Source organism: Myotis daubentonii, chromosome 2 (assembly GCF_963259705.1).
Source record: "Myotis daubentonii chromosome 2, mMyoDau2.1, whole genome shotgun sequence".
Lineage (NCBI taxonomy): Eukaryota > Metazoa > Chordata > Mammalia > Chiroptera > Vespertilionidae > Myotis > Myotis daubentonii.
In genome coordinates this window covers 38,286,444-38,303,140 of record NC_081841.1, presented here as the reverse complement: position 1 = coordinate 38,303,140, position 16,697 = coordinate 38,286,444, and the positions used below count along the sequence as shown (strand labels likewise).

The 16,697-nt window shown below is 39.2% G+C and overlaps 1 protein-coding gene across 1 annotated transcript in view; it reads left to right on the top strand.

Moving 5' to 3' along the window:
• The first annotated feature begins 1,101 nt into the window (after window positions 1–1,101).
• The window catches only part of ERGIC2 (ERGIC and golgi 2), a 39,074-nt gene continuing 23,478 nt past the window's right edge, over window positions 1,102–16,697 (top strand). The window contains exons 1-4 of the mRNA XM_059682469.1: window positions 1,102–1,251; window positions 8,826–8,965; window positions 11,322–11,430; window positions 13,286–13,332. Coding sequence (XP_059538452.1) covers window positions 8,860–8,965; window positions 11,322–11,430; window positions 13,286–13,332 — 262 coding nt within the window. The 5' untranslated portion in view covers window positions 1,102–1,251; window positions 8,826–8,859. The remainder of the gene's footprint in view (window positions 1,252–8,825; window positions 8,966–11,321; window positions 11,431–13,285; window positions 13,333–16,697) is intronic.

Here is a 16,697-nt window from a genome sequence, read left to right as displayed (position 1 = left end):
CTTTCTCTAAGTTGTAGCCAAGAACTAGGGAGCAAGTAACTAAGTCTATGGTGTTAACCAGTACACTATGCTGCTTCTTAAAAAATGTGAGGGAAGTAGAAATAAAGCAACTTAAGGTTGATTTAACATTTTTGGACTAATCCTGACAGGAAAGTCTAGAAATGAAATGGCATCAGTGGAAACTATTTGTCCTTATATTCTAGGATAGTAAAATTTAGTATTTCAATAAATGTTAATTCACCAAATAAAAGGGTAGTCTAGTGTTGTGGTCATTATGTCCCTGCCTCTCCTAATTATCTGACTTTGGGTAAATCACTTAACGGCCACTTGACTCAATTTCCTGATTTATGAAACAGGTAAATAATAGTATAACCCTACACCGTTAAATGAGATAAGTCAAGTAAAGCAACCAAGGCAGATCTCACTGGGAAAACAATGCTTAAGTATTAGTTGTTAATATGCCTTTGTAAGACTTTTCTGGTCAATCAATCAGAAAATTAAAACCTCAATATTTGATTGGAAAATATAACAGATGTGCTTACTCTCAAATAGTCCCCATTTAACCTTTCTTTCCAAAGTCCCTTCTATTACCTCTTCTACTGTGAAGTGTTAGGAAAAGATGAAGTACTTTCTCAAGAAATATTTGACTGCAAAATACGTATTGGCAACAAAAGGGTGAGAAAGATGTGCTTTCTTAAGGAGCATACTATCCGGAAGACAAAAACACTGAGCAAATAATTAAAAGCGTTACCTAAGCCTGGACAAGGAAGCTTAACTATTCCCAATGAGGGGAAATGAGGAGGCAAAGACAGGGAGCGTGGTGCAGAGATTGAGAAGTAATATGCATTAATTAGGATTGCAAATGATAAATCCTGCGCCCAAGCCTTTCATCAGAAATGCAGTACAGTAGCAGGAGCTGCGAGAGATTCTTTCTGTGGCCTCCAAGGGTCAGTCAGAAGGTAAACCTGCACCCTTCCTGGAGAAGCGGATTCCTTCTGGCCACGTGCTTACACCTAAAATAAGTTGCAACCTCCTTTCGGTTTAGTCACGCCCCTCTCATCCTGACCACGCCTCTCGATTCACAACACACTTCGTCAGCAAAGGACTTCTCGCGAGAACTCCACATTGTCTCCCTTCGCTGTTTCCAGCGGTGGGAGTCGCCTTGGCTCTCGCGATATTTCCGGGCAAACGGGAACCCGAGCGACCCGGGCTTCTGTGAAACATGGCGGTCGGCTGGGACCGACATACAAGGTAAAACGCCGAAACCCTGCCTGGTGCTGTTCTCGCGGTTGTTCCCGAGTGGTTCCGGGCGTGAATGTAGTTGAGGGGGTTGAGCGGCGGCCATGGAGTTGGCTTCCTGCCGTCCTCGCTCTCCTCTGGAGAGCGGGCCGGACCGGGGAGCCGCTGCACTTCCCCCGGGGGCGTTACTGGCAGGACCCTGGGCAGCGCTAGCCCGGGCGCTCCCCTCTCCCCGGCTCGGTTTCCCTGCGCTGACTTGCAACGGGAAGGAGTTCGGGTGCTGCCCCGATCGCGGCTGACGCGCACCCATTGCTTCGCGCGGTGCCCGGTGCTCCGGGGCACCTCCCGTCCGCGGGCGCGGAGGGTCCCGCCTGGTGAAGACCGTCGGGTCCTGCCCCGATCCCCCCGGGGGTCGGGCTCCCACCACGGTTCAGACAAATACCAGATGCTCGGCAGCGGGTTGCTCGCTCTTTTTAAGAACCACTGCGGTCGCGGCCTCGCCTGGAAGGGGACTTTCGCACCTCGTGGGGGAGATGAGGAAGGGGCAGGGCAGGTGAGATGTCACAGGAGAGACAGGTCCCCGGTCCCTGCTTTTCTCAAACCCTTCTCGGATCGAGAAGCCCGCGGAAAGCAACTCGCCAGCTCGTGGTAGCGAATAAAGAGCCTTGGGTCAAAGGTGGTGCATAGGGTTGAAAGATCAGCATTGGAGAAAATATCTTTAAGTTAAAATATGTAGGACTTAGTGCCCTGGGGACTACGCAGAGTTACGTATCTGTGAAAATGTTGCAAGGCTGGCTTTCAGAAACCATTAAAATACGATTAAAAGCAGGATTTGTTCATGCGTTTGAAGTTGTACTTGAAGTACTTACTCCAGGTGATTGCTTAGCCTGATACTTTGAACTCCAGCCATTATACAGCCATTATAAAGATAGAAATCACAAGCTCGTTCACTTCTTGAGGAATTCAGGATATATATGGGCTTACTGGACTTGCTTATTGAAATCTTTAAGTTGACGCAATTATTCCAACTCTCTTAGAGGAAATACGAGAAAAAGAAATTCCATGATTTGGGGTTTAGGGGTGGGGTGGGGGGTGGGTAAGGAGTTTCTTTTAGGGAATAAAGTTTACCAGTCAACTCTGAGTATTGGTAATGGCTGGAGGGTACAGATCATAAAATATATCAAGCTTGAAAGATCTCTCGAAGGAAAGCAGGCCATCTCTGGAACAACAACAACAAAAGAATTAGGGGGAAAAACGAATTTATTTTCTTTGGGGGTTAGTGATTTAATTGGAAGAAATAGTGGTTTTATTTCTAATAGAGTTACTTTTAGGCAGTCTCTTCCTGCTACTAATCCTAGTTAACAGTTTTTCAGTGTTGTTAATTGTCTCTTAAATGTCATGATAGGCAAATTAAACTCTTTGTGCCTTAGTTTCCTTATCTGCAAAATGGGAATAAGTAATAACTCATGTGGTGATTGATGAGGATTAAATGAGTTAAAACATGCAAAGCACTTAGAACAGTGCCTGGCATACAGTAAACATAAAGTATTAGCTCTTGTTATTTTTAAATTTTTGTTTTCTAACTTCTGTGGTTACTCACAAAATGTTGCTTTGGTATTTAGTCAAAATACAGACTGAAGAAGACCTTTTTTTAAAAAAAAATTTTTTTCTTAAATTTCTTACAGACCCCTAAATTGCTGAAGCACTCTTCATTTTATTTTTAAAATAGAAGTTAACTCATAAAATGTGTCGGACTACCTGGATGGAGAGACAAATAGAGTGGGAAGGGGAGCAATAGAACTGGATAACAGAGGAGTCCAAGAGATTGAAAACACAGGGAAAATGAAGACCAGATTCTGTCCTAGTCAGGCATTAAGGAGCTGGAAGGATAATTGGTTAGGCTTAGAGAGGAAAGTTAGTCTCTTAGATTTTAGAGGTGGAGCGGTTTAAAAATTAAGAGGAGCCAAAACATGGCCCTGCTTCTGTGAGGCTTTGAGTAGAATTAAATGGGGGTCGCTGGAGAAGACCTGTTAGGTTTGCATGGTAAAAGGGTTATAATTGTGAGCGACTGCCGTAGGATGAGGGTCATCAGGTTGTGAGTTCCAAAGGATGGTGATGGAATGGGGAAGAAGAGAAGCAAATCAAGAGATCCAGATGCTGAAGTCATTAAGGAAATTTTTGTCTTTTTAAACAAATTTTTTTACTTTGAATATTGAATGTATTGGTTGACATTGGTTAATAACATTATATATGTTTCAGGTGTGCAGCTCTATAATACATCATCTGTATATTTTATTATGAGTTCGCTACTCCAAGTCAAGTCTCCTTCTATCAACCTGCATCCCCCCCTGAAAATTATAAATATATCCAGATGGAGAAAACAATAATAAGTATTAAACTGAGAGTGTACACTATGTTTTGGAGCGTGAACTCTGGAGTCAGGCTGCTTGGGATCAAATCTAGGTTATTCCACCTGTTGAGTGGCCTTACAAAAATTACTTGACTTTTCTGTGCCTCAGTATCCTTATATATAAATGAGATAAAAGTAGTATCTACTTCATAGAGCCGCTTAGAGGATTAAATTAATATATAAAGTCCTCATACTATCTAGCACATAATATGAAAATTAGGCCATAATTCTATGTAGTATATGAGTTTATTACTAGAAGATAGACTTGAAAAGGGAAGAGGCGGTTGAGAAATCATGATGAGACATGCTAATATTTTACCCTTTGAGTCTCAGAAATAAAGTAAGGATTTAAAGGAATTACCACCAGTTGATGGTTAGGTTTTCATATTGAGAGATGGTAGAAGGATTATTTTTAGTAAAATTAGGAGTTACGGATAACTTGTTCAGATCAGAAGAGTGGTGCCCTGCCAGTGTGGTTCTGTGGTTGAGTGTCAACTCACGGTTTTTGCAGGGTCTATTCCCAGTAGGGGTGTGCAGGAGACGATGGATGATTCTCTCTCATCATTGATATCTCTCTCTCTCCTCCTTCCTTTCTGAAATCAATTTAAAAAAAAAAAAGAACAGTGGCTCTGTAGAATAGTGACAAGTACTGGAAATGCAGTGAGTTTCTTGGATGTAGGTTGGTGCTGAGTTAACAGGAATGGGGCAGGAGTAGCAGTAGAGTGACAAGGTACTCCATTCTAGAATAGTAATCATGGAAAATAGGAATGGAAGAAGCTAAAGACTGAGAAGCAGCCAAGTGGGATAGACTAGCTAGACTTTTAAGGGAGGAGAGCTGAATAGGCTATATGAATTGTTAGAGGCTTTGTAAAACTAACTTTTACATATCTTTGTATTACAGATAATTTAAAGAAAGCATCTTTAAAGCTTGTAAAAGTATAGACAATTTAGGAACTAATATTTACAGTTTTATTTATTTGCCCAATAATGCCACCTGCTGTGTGCCAATCATTGTTCTAGGTACTTGTGATATACGGTAGTGAATAAAACAGAAAAATCCTTCTCTTTGTGGATCATATACACTGAGTGGCCAGATTATTATGACCACCCCATCAGTACTTCATTGACACTTACAAAAATACTGAATATTGAAAACTTCCTAAGCAAATACTCTCAAGGTTTTATTATTATTTGCATAACCAATTCACTTCATTGTACTGATGGGGTGATCATAATAATCTGGCCGGTCATAATAATCTGGCCACTGTGTGTGTGTGTGTGTATGTGTGTGTGTGTGTGTGTGTATTTATCTAAAAATGATAACTTGTTTCTCTTGGAAAGCTGTACAATCATGGGTGTTTCTGGGGAAATTTCCCACCTTCCTTATTTTTTCCCTTCAACAAATGTTTATCAAACACTTACTGTGCCAGGTATTGGAGATACAAAGATAGGTTGACATGATTCCTGCTGTAATATTATAATGGCAAAAACAGAAAATTAAACAGGCAATTAGAAACAGTGCTCTTGGAGCACTTACTATAACTAGTACTTTGTATGAGGTCATAGGTTTCTTTCCCCTTCAAAAAAGAGATGTCTAGACTGAGACTTAAAGATAAGTGGGAGTTAGCCAAATATAGAGGTTTGGTAGAGGGAGAAAGGCTATGGCTGGCAGAAAGAACATGTTAAAGGACTAGAAAGTGATTTGGTTTGGCTAGAATTTAGACATTGATGGATTGGGTTTGAAGAGATAAGCAGGACCTGTTTTTTTTTGTTGTTTTTGTTTGTTTTAATATGTTTTTATTGATTTTAGAAAGAGGAAGGGAGAGGAGAGACATCTAAGTATCAATGAGAGAAACATCAGATGGAACTGCTGCCTCCTGCAGGCCTCCTGGTGGGGACAAGCCTGCAACCAGGGCCTGTTCCCTGACCAGGAATTAAACTGGTGACCTCCTGTTGCATGGGTCAATACTCAACTACTGAGCCATACTGGCTGGGCAGGACCTGGTTTTTGAGGGCTTTTTAAACTTTGTTAGGATAGAATGCAAACTTTTCAAATGTAATAGGTATGAACCTCTACAAAGATTTTAAAAGAAAATGCATATACTCACTTTTATGTATTAAAAAGATTATTGGTTGTAGTATGGAGAGTGAACTGAAAGATTGATGAGTAAACGTTTTTGAAGCAATGCAGCGATAGATTGTGGCCATTGGGACCAAGGTCCTAATAAGGAACTTCTCAGTGAGCCTGGAAAAGAGAAAACAGATTTGAAAGAAATTTAGGAAGAACTTAAGTTTAAGGATGTAACTCATGTTTCTACCTTGTGTTTTTGCCTTGTGTTTTTGGGTACATGGTGTCATCATTAATTATGGTAGGGACACAGGAGAAACAAGTTTGGTAAAGTGAAGTTTTCATTTTTGGACTTCTTGAGTCTGAAATGTATTTGGAATGCCCCCATGAAAATGTAATAGAGGCAACAAGATAATACATGTCTGCAGAGAGCTTTGGACTGGGACTAAAGATTTGAGTGGAATCATGTAGATGGACAACGAAGGGACGGGAGATCACTTGGGGAAAGTGTGGAGGTTGGGAGGAAGGCCTAGTGTAGAATTGTGAGGCAGAAGAATCTGCAAAGTCAGCCAAAGAAGTCTTAGAGGTAGAATGAAAATCAGGAGTATACTATCACTTATGCCAAGGGAAGAGTGTTTCTAGAAGAAAAAGGAACGGTTGTGTATTTTCTTCTCATAGGCAAAATTAGGTAAAGACTGAACCTGCCCACTGGATTTAGTACGAAGGAAGTTGCTAGTGACCTTGCTGAGAGAAATGTACTTAAATGAACCTGTGCTGAGAAGTAGTCACAGTGGATGAATGGGGACAATTTACTCTCTTGTTTTTTAATACTCTCCCAGGATATTTTTCCATTGATTTTTAGAGAGAGTGGGAGAGGGAAAGACAGAGAGAAATATCCATGTGAGAGAAACACATTGATTGGTTGCCTCCTGCACCCGCCCCAACTAGCGCCAAACCAGGGAGGAGCCTGCAACCAAGGTACTTGTCCTTGACCATAATTGAACCCTGGACCCTTTCGCCCACAGGTGGATACCCTATCCACTGAGCCAAATACTCTGTCTACTGAGCCAAACCGGCTAGGGTGACAACTTACTCTTTTAAGTTTGCCTATAGGTATGCAGACAGAGATCAGTAGTTGGAGTTGGACTTGAGCTTTAGTGGAGAGTTTTAAAGATAAGAAGATTGAACATATTTAATATGTAACTCCAGGAGGAGACAATGAATAGGAATTGAAAGATTGAAGGAAGATCGGTCTTGGTGCAGTTACTACTAAGCAGGTACAGAAAATAAATTTGATTATTTTCTCAGTTGAACTATTTTAGGGAGCAGGAGTCTGCTTAATGCCTAACAAACACTCAGAAGCTTAATTTACAAATGAAAATACCAGTTTTAAGACTTTCCTGAGAATTAGAAAATGTCATCTATTTTGTCTACATGTTCTTTTTTTCTTAGAAAAACCATATACATGAGAATCATAATTATAACCCGAAGGCCACTTTGTGAGCATGCAATCTGCAAGGGGAGTTAGTTGGATGTTTCTAATGGCAAATGAAATCAACCTATGCTAGTACATTCATCCAGCTTCACTCTAGGGCAGTAGCGCCCTCCTGGACCAATTAGTAGTGTCCCTAGTTACGCCTGCTCTCTTTTGGATAATATTCATGATTGCTGCCACTTTTTATTTCTCTAACTCTCCTTTTCCTCTAAGAATGCCCTTTCTATGGCTTATTCTTTCTATATTAACCCCACCCATTAGATTTTAGACAAATCTTCTTTTTTTTTCTAGAGACATTCTTTTCTTTTTAATGGCTTCTGCAACCATTTGATTTATTCTCAGTTAAGTGTTTATTGTATTAATATAGCTCTGATTTCTGGTAATGCTTTATAGTATCACCTATATTATTTCTATAAGTCAGTCATAAAAATTACATAAATATTTGAGAATTCAGTTATTTTATGGCTTTGTAACATACTGTATGTAGTTGGCATACTGATAAAAAGAATAGCTATCAATTTTCAAATATTTTTATAGTAAAAATAGATAATTTGGTAAGTCCAACATTTTTTAAATAAAATAATTAAAATCCTCCCATGATCTACTTTTAACATTTTGGTGTATACGTATATTGGATACCACGAGTTTGTTTCTCTCTTCAATATGAGAAATATCCCTATGACCCAAGTTTTGTGCATAACTCAGATTGTTGCCTTAAGATAAGTTTCTAAAAACGAAATTAGTCAAAAGGGGAATGGTATATAGTTATAGTCTCATTAGCAATGTATGAGCATGCCTATTTTACTTCATTGTCATTTACTAGTGAGAATGTATTATTTTTTCTACACAGGATGTCCCCCCAAAATGTATACTCACTTTCAATGATTATAAAGCCAGTGTTTATTAACATACAGTTCATTTTCAAAATGTAAAGGAATTCACAAAATTGAAATTTTTTTTGTTTATTAATGCCTGCTTTCAAGCTGATGATTGCTCTGGTCCAGGCACTGCTGATAACTCGAAGCAATGGAATCACAAACATCTAGAATCATTTATTTCAGTATTTGTGTGCCCTCAATTTGGCCACTGTTGCCAGTTTTATGCCGTAAACTTTATCTTTTATGTATCACCATAAAAAAAAAGTCTAGTGGCACTTTACGATAAATTTTCTTTGTTCAAAGACTAGTCTGGCTTCATCCCTTTTTTCAAATCAGTTGAACTTGAAAAGGAATGAAAATTAAGTCAGTTATCAGCTGTTAAAGTGTGTATACATATTTTGGGGATAGCCTATATTTGTAAATTTAATAGAAATATGTATTTTGATTTATATATTTAAATATTACAAATATGATTGACTACTTTTCAGACTACTTTTCACTATCCTTTTTTTTTTTTTTGCCCTACTTTATGTGTTTGTGTGTAGAAATTGCCTTTCATTAGTATTTTTTGTCAGGGTGGGAATGGAAAAAAGGAAAGATGTGAATAAATGTTAAGTTTTTCTCAAGGAGGTTTGAAAATATTAAGTTCTTCCAAGGACATTTATCAGTTTTTTTAAAAAAAGTAAACCTTTTTATCTTTTTCGAGGTTACATTTATTCATTGTTTATTCCTTAGCATGACTATATGAAAGGAGAAGGTTTTCCTGAAGATGAGGCGGCTGAATCGAAAAAAAACCTTAAGTTTGGTGAAAGAGTTGGATGCCTTTCCAAAGGTTCCTGAGAGCTATGTAGAGACTTCAGCTAGTGGGGGGACAGGTGAGTATCAATTCAAATTAAAACTCCTACACTAAATGCAATTTCTGAGTGATCCAATTAACAACATACAGAAATAGAGTCATGAGGAAGAACTCATCAACATATAACTTTGTAACTGGTCTGTCCTTAATGTGATACTGTTTTGCTATAATTTTATTATACATATTAGAAGCCCAGTGCATGAAATTCGAGCACGGGGTATGGAGGATGGGTCCCTCAGCCCGGCCTGCACCCTCTCACAGTCCAGGACCCCTCAGGGGATGTCCGAATGCCAGTTTAGGCCCGATCCTGTAGGGATCCCTAAATCGGCAGTGGAACATCCCTCTCGCAATCCAGGACCACTGGCTCCTAACTGCTGGCCGGCCTGCCTGATCGCCCCTAACCACTCTGCTGCCTGCCTGATAACCCCTAACCACTGACCTGCCTGCCTGATCACCCATAACCACTCTGCCTGCCTGATTGCCCCTAACCACTCCCCTGCCTGCTTGATCGCCCCTAATCACTCTGCCTGCCTGCCTGATAGCTCGTAACCACTGGCCTGCCTGCCTGATCACCCCTAACCACTCTGCCTGCCTGCCTGATCGCCCGTAACCACTCTGCATCCACCCCGCCACTGCGGCTTCGTCCTGAAGGATGTCCGGGAGGTTGTTTAGTTGTCCTGTCTAATTAGCATATTACGCTTTTATTATAGATATTCTCTTTGGCAACTAACTCAGTGTAGTCTGAGCATTTAGCAGTATTCATTAAAACATTATGGAATAAGTTAATCCAATTTTACTGCTTTATTGCTGGTGAGTTATGCATAATAATATTAATAGGATGATTATATACAAATATAATTTAACTTCAAAGAAGTTATTTAATGATGTGAAACTGCCTCAGTGCCTTTTTGGTTAAGAATAAATCAATTTATATGTGATAATAAAAATTCTTAAATTTCACTTTACTGGAGAGAGGCAGCGTAGGGTAATAGTTAAGAGTTTAGACTTTAGAACCAGATTGTATAGATTTAAATCCCACTTCTTCCCTTTCCTAACTAAATGACTTTGAGGAAGTTAATCAAATGCCTCTGCTTTAGTTTCTTCATCCATGAAATGGGGATGATATCAGTATTTACGTAGTAGGGTTGCTGTAATGATTAAATAAGTTAATATTTATAAAATGCTTAGAATAGTACCTGGTACAGATAGAAGTATTTGTTGAGTAAAATAAATAAATAATGGAATATATAAGAAAAATATGGAACTATAACAGTATTTACTATTATTTCTTTTCCTTTGAAGAGCTAATAAGATAATATGTTTCACATAAGATTGACATTTCATTTGGTAAATGTGTACTAAGTTGCTTGCTATTTTTAATCTTTTGTGATTAACTTTTGTTAACAAAAAATAGTGCAAGTTCTTGTGGCACAATAAATTTTAAGTATGTTTTGTCATAGTATATGATAGTTCTTTCCTTTTTCTCACCTTTGAGTTGCTTTTATAAATGAAGTGGTTTGTTTAGGAGATTCCAAACTACATGAGAGTGTTATGAGAGATTTGAGATATATGTTATTTTTTTTAATTGGGCTGCAGGCATGGATCCATTTTTAATTATGAGGGGATTATTTTCAAATTTGTATTCTAAAATATTTGTTTATTATGTCTATGACTAGAGGCCTGGTGCACAAATTCGTGCACTGGTGGGGTCTCTTGGCCTGGCCTTTGGGGATAAGGCCAAAACTGGCTCTCTGACATCCCCTGAGGGATCCCAGAATGCGAGAGGGCACAGGTCAGGCTGAGGGACCCCACCGGTGCATGATGGGGCCTGGGGAGGTACCGTGGGAGGGCTCCAGGGTGGGTCTGGCCCATTTCGCCCAGTCCTGATCGGCCAGACCCCAGCAGCCAGCTTACCTACCAGTCGGAGCATTTGCCCCCTGGGTGTCAGTGCGCGTCATAGCAACTGGTCAAATGGTCGAAAGAATGGTCGGACACTTAGCATATTTGGCTTTTATTAATTAGGATGACACAAGAAAGTAAAAGTTTGATGTCTTTTAATATTGAAGCAATAAAACGCTTTCTCAATAATACAAATATTTGAATTAATTTTTGTGTTAAATATTTTTTGAGCTGTTTTAGAAAAAAATCTATACTGGACATTGTAAGAAAAACTTTTTATTGTAATAATTCACATGACATGCATTAAGGCATTCTGTGATATATTTAATTTCACTTAAAATAAAATTGTTTATTATTTTGTAATAAAATTAAAATTTTTATTAAAACATTTATTAAAATTTTGTAATAAATTAAAACAAAATTGTTTTACAAAACTGTTTTAATTCTCTTATTCGTTTTTTTGTTTGATTTCTCAGTTTCTCTAATAGCATTTACCACTATGGCTTTATTAACCATAATGGAATTTTCAGTATATCAGGATACATGGATGAAGTATGAATATGAAGTAGACAAGGATTTTTCTAGGTAACTTTTTTTTTTCTTGAAATACCTTTAGATTCAAACTGTTTTAAAGATAACATACCTTTTTAAAAAATGCCTAACTTTTATATATGGCTTATTTTAGTTCTGAAGAAATAGTTCTGATAAATTCTCATAACTAATGCTTTAGAGTCATTTTAGAATAATTTGAATACTGGTTAAAGTGTAAAAGGGAGGTTCTCTGATTTAGTATGCACTGTATAAAAAGATTAGGAGAATATGTTTTTATTTTAATGTGTTGAACTGGTAGCAATTATTTAATGTTTTAAAATTGTTTACTCTTTAGAATTTAAAATAGATACTGATCTGTGTAATTTGGGAAATATATTGTTTAAATATACGTTATTTATGCTTGTAACTTGATTTTTATAAATTACATCTAAATTAAACTTTAATGTAAATAACATCACTTAAAACTTTGAAAATATAGCACCTTAGTAAGGAGACAAAGTATACCTTATTTTATTTGTAGTATTTGGATTTTAATTGATCGAAGATAACAGATTTATATTATTAAGATTGTACTAGGTAGGAGAGACATTTACTTTTCAATTTCAGTCCCAGCTCTGTATTTACTAGCTATGGAAGTTACTAAATCTGTATATGCATGTGCTTCAGTTTCTTTTTCTATTAAATGGGGATAATAATTATAGTACCTTCCTCATGACACTAGTGAGAAGTAAATCAACATTTATAAATTGCTGTGTAACCTTGGGTAAGTCACACAATTGACTTCTTTTGGGCCTCAGTTTATCTATGTCTTGTGTATTATTCTTGATAACATAGGTTTTTAAGGGATTTGTTATTTTTCTTTGTTTGTTTTTAGCACCAATGAATCACTTTATTTTTTCCAAGTGGAGTCCTATATAGCTCACCACAGAAGTGTAGTGGGTATGCCCAGAAGCTTTTCTAATTGGTCCTCTCCTCTGGTTCCTACAGTATCTCTTGTGCCTAAACCCCAGGGTTACTGGAGCACAGCTTGAATCTAGACAACTTGAAGACTGTGAAGCTCTAAAAATGTATTGAAAAATCTTTTGAAGCCCTAAAAATTTCTATTGAAACCAGATGTAAATTATTAGAATGAAGAAAGTTTTGATAGCCCAGGGAAAATTGATATTGATGGTACTCATTCTGTTATTCATGGTGCTTAATTGATTCTAATATTTAAAAATTAATTCAATTTGAATTCATCATTTGGAAATAAAGCATTAGTTGAACCTTTTAGGAAGACCATGCAAAACTTGAAGCATGAGAGGCTTTCTCTGGCAATTTGGTTGCATTTATCAAGTCACACAGACCTAGTTTTTGATAGGCCATTTCAGTGAGTATGTAATTTTAAGCCAGGCATTTATTTATACTGCCCTGAACACCATTGTCTTACCTACAGAACTGTGAAGCTACCCAATTTACATATCCATGATAAAGAATAAAGGAGATAATATAAGGATTCAGGCATAATGCCTGATGTATAGTATTTATTGGATAAATAGAGGAGAAAGACTTGCAATTCCTAACTCTTGATTTTAAAAGTTTTAAAGGAATATTCTACATAAGGTTTATGTAAATAAAGTTTGAAACTTATTTTTCTGAGTTTCTTGGAGTTATTTAATTGAGTAAAATTAAATTGCAGGGTACTATATTAAAAACCTGTGAAATCAGAAAGTCTTTTGGAATAATTGCAAAATAGAAACTTTTAAAGCAACTTTGCTTTGGCCATAAAAAATACTATCCAGGTTCTAATCGACATTTTTGAAATCCAAGTTTTTCATAAAATTGATTTATATTTCTCGTGTTTTGTTGATTACTTGGTAGGTACTAATGTTTCCTTTTTGTTTTTTAGCAAATTGAGAATCAATATAGATATTACTGTTGCCATGAAGTGTCAGTGTAAGTATACCTTGAACTTGATGAACCCATATATAGTTGTGGGTTAAACAATTGCTAGTAAAAAGTGAAAACCACTCATTGTGTTTTAACTTTATTTTTCTTTTATGATATCTTAACATGTTTTTGTAGTGCTATTTAATAATGTGTGTTGTTTTTCTCCCCAAATTATATTCTTTAAATTTATTATCCAGAAAGAGAAGAGATTTAACTTTCACATTCATATAATTAAAAGAAATAGATGGAAATTTTTGTGAATCCAAGTTTTAAAATATGTGTGTGTGTGTTTTTATAATTAAGTTCAGAACAAGGAAGGGAGTGGGAGAGAGAGATCTATCTGAATCAGAGTTTTAGTTTAGGTACATCCTTTATTTATTTTTTGTGTGGACTACAAGTTTTTATACCAATGTTCCTCAAGAATATCCTGTTTCACTCTTTTTTTAAAAAATATATTTTTATTGATTTTTTGCAGAGAGGAAGGGATAGGGATAGAGAGTTAGAAACATCGATGAGAGAGGAACATCGATCAGCTGCCTCCTGCACACCTCCTATTGGGGATGTGCCCAAAACCAAGGTACATGCCCTTGACCAGAATTGAACCTGGGACCTTTCAGTCCACAGGTCAATGCTCTATCCACTGAGCCAAACCGGTTAGGGCCTGTTTTACTCTTTTAACTTGCCACCCTTTACTTTTACTCTTGCATATTAAAATACAGATCCAAGTACTTTAAGTTAATAGTGATTTCTTTTCTGTTTTCTTCAGACTTTACTTGATTATACTGGTAGAAGTTAAAAAAAAAAAGTTAATATGTATTTTAGATAATGTTTGAATCAGTAGTGCTCTTAAAAAATGAGGATGCTTTTGAATGAAAGTTGACTTTTAAAGTACCACTTGAAAAGTAGAGACAAGAATTCAGTAGTTCAGATAAAATTTTTTAAAGTGTTAAATAGTATTACCCAATTAAGGAAATTAATTTTAGGGAGATTTTATCTCAGAACAGCCTTAAATTTCTTTTCCTTTCCCATTTATTTTTCCTTACATTGTGGTTTTAAGGGAAAAACTTTGTATCCAAATTTTGAGCTAGTATTAATGCTGAATATATCATTTTACCTTATTTTAGGTATTTGAATACCATTAGAATTTTAGCCTTTTCAAGATAAACTTTCTATTGATATTTAAAAAGTCATCAGTAGCTTTGCCTTAAGATTTCTTTTAATTGTTAAAAATAATCCTTGTAATTAATAGTTTGTATAGCAGCCATTTAGTACTTGTAATTAGGTTGCCAATTTTTGCAAAGCTCTTCAATAAAGTTTATATGTTCATATCCTGTCTAATAAAAGAGAAACATGGTAATTGGCATACGACCGCTACCCTTCCCATTGGCTAATCAGGGCAATATGCAAAATAACTGCCAGCCAAGATCGCGGCTGGCAGCCAGGCAGCTTAAACTGAACATGAGGCTTGCTTGCTTCAGTGACGGAGGACTGCAACGTTCCCCACCTGCCTTGCCGGCCTCTGAGCTTGCAGTTTAAGAAACTTTGTAACAAATATAGAAGCTAAACAAAACCCCAGAAACCAGCTTTTAGCGGGCTGGGATCTCAGAGCTGGAGTTGATACAGAGTTTCGATTATAGAACCTAAACAAACCAGATACCTTCTTTCAGCAGCTGAGGCCTCAGAGCTGGAGCCAAGCCTCAGAGCTAAAGCTGGCCCAGAATAAAAAAAGAAAAGAAAAAAAGGAGTAGTTTGGAGCTTCAGTCCCAGCCTGAAAACAGCCCTCAGCCTCTCACCCAGGCTGGCCAGGCACCCCAATGGGGACCCCCACCCTGAAGGGTGTGTGACCACCTGCAAACAGCCATCATCCCCTCATCCAGGCTGGCCAGGCACCCCAGTGGGGACCCCCACCCTGATCCAGGACACCCTTCAGGACAAACCAGCCAGCCCCCACCCATGCACCAGGCCTCTACCCTTTATAGTAAAAGGGTAATATGCCTCCCAGCACCGGTTTCAGCGGAGCTGCGAGGCCTCCCAGCACCGGGATCAGCGTGACGGGGCAGCTCCCAAACCCCCTGATCGCCCTGTGGCTCTGTGTGTGACGGGGCGGGGCCACAACCTCCCTATCTGCCCTGCTCTGTTTATAACAGGGGAAGGCGCCCCAACCCCCTGATCGGCCCTGCTCTGTGCCTGATGGGGGGAGCTCCCCAATCCCCTGATCACCCTGCCGCTCTGTGTGTGACAGGATGCAGTGCCCCAACCCCCTGATCTGCCCTGCTCTGTGTGTGACAGGGTGCAGCGCCCCAAACCCCCCACCCCACGGGCCCTGCTCTGTGTGTGACGGGGTAGATCCATAACCTCCCCATCGACCCTGCCCTGAGTGTGAGAGTGGCAGCACCCCAACCCCCTGATCCGCCCTGCTCTGTGGGTGATAGAGGGCGGCGCCCCAACCCCCTGATCCGCCCTGCTCTGTGTGTGATGGGGCGGTGCACCAACTCCCCTATCGGCCCTACTCTGTGAGTGACAGGGGGGAGCTCCTCAACCCCCTGATGGGCCCTGCTCTGTGCGTGACAGGGGGTAGCTCCCCAACCCCCTGATGGGCCCTGCTCTGTGCATGACAGGGGGCAGCGCCCCAACCCCCTGATTGGCCCTGCTCTGTGCGTGACGGGGTGGTGCCGCAACCTCCCCATCGACCCTGCCTTGAGTGTGACAGGGGGCGGTGCCCTAACCCCCCAGTCGGCCCTACCCTGAGCGTGACTGAGGGTGGCATCGCAACCTCCCAATCTGCCCTGCTCTGTGCATGACAGGGGGCGGCGCCCCAACTCCCCAATCGGCCCTGCTCTGAGCCCGACCAGGGGCTGCACCTAGGGATTGAGCTTGCCCTCTGCCACCTGGGAGCAGGCCTAAGCCAGCAGGTCGTTATCTCCAGAGGGGTCCTAGACTGCGAGAGGGCACAGGCCGGGCTGAGGGACCCCCCTCCCCCCCTGAGTGCACAATTTTTTGTGCACTGGGCCTCTAGTGTGTGTGTGTGTGTGTGTGTGTATATATATATATATATATATATATATATATTATTATTATTATTATTATTATTATTGATTTTTCACAGAGAGGAAGGGAGAGGGATAGAGAGTTAGAAACATCAATGAGAGAGAAACATTGATCAGCTTTTTCCTGCACACCTCCTACTGGGGATGTGCCCGCAACCAAGGTACATGCCCTTAGCTGGAATCGAATCTGGGACCTTTCAGTCCGAAGTCCAACGCTCTATCCACTGAGCCAAACCGGTTAGGGCAAATTTATATGTTTTACCATGAGATGCTGAGTCATTTTCTTTTTTTTACTGTGTAAAAAGTAGAAAAAGCATTATTTTT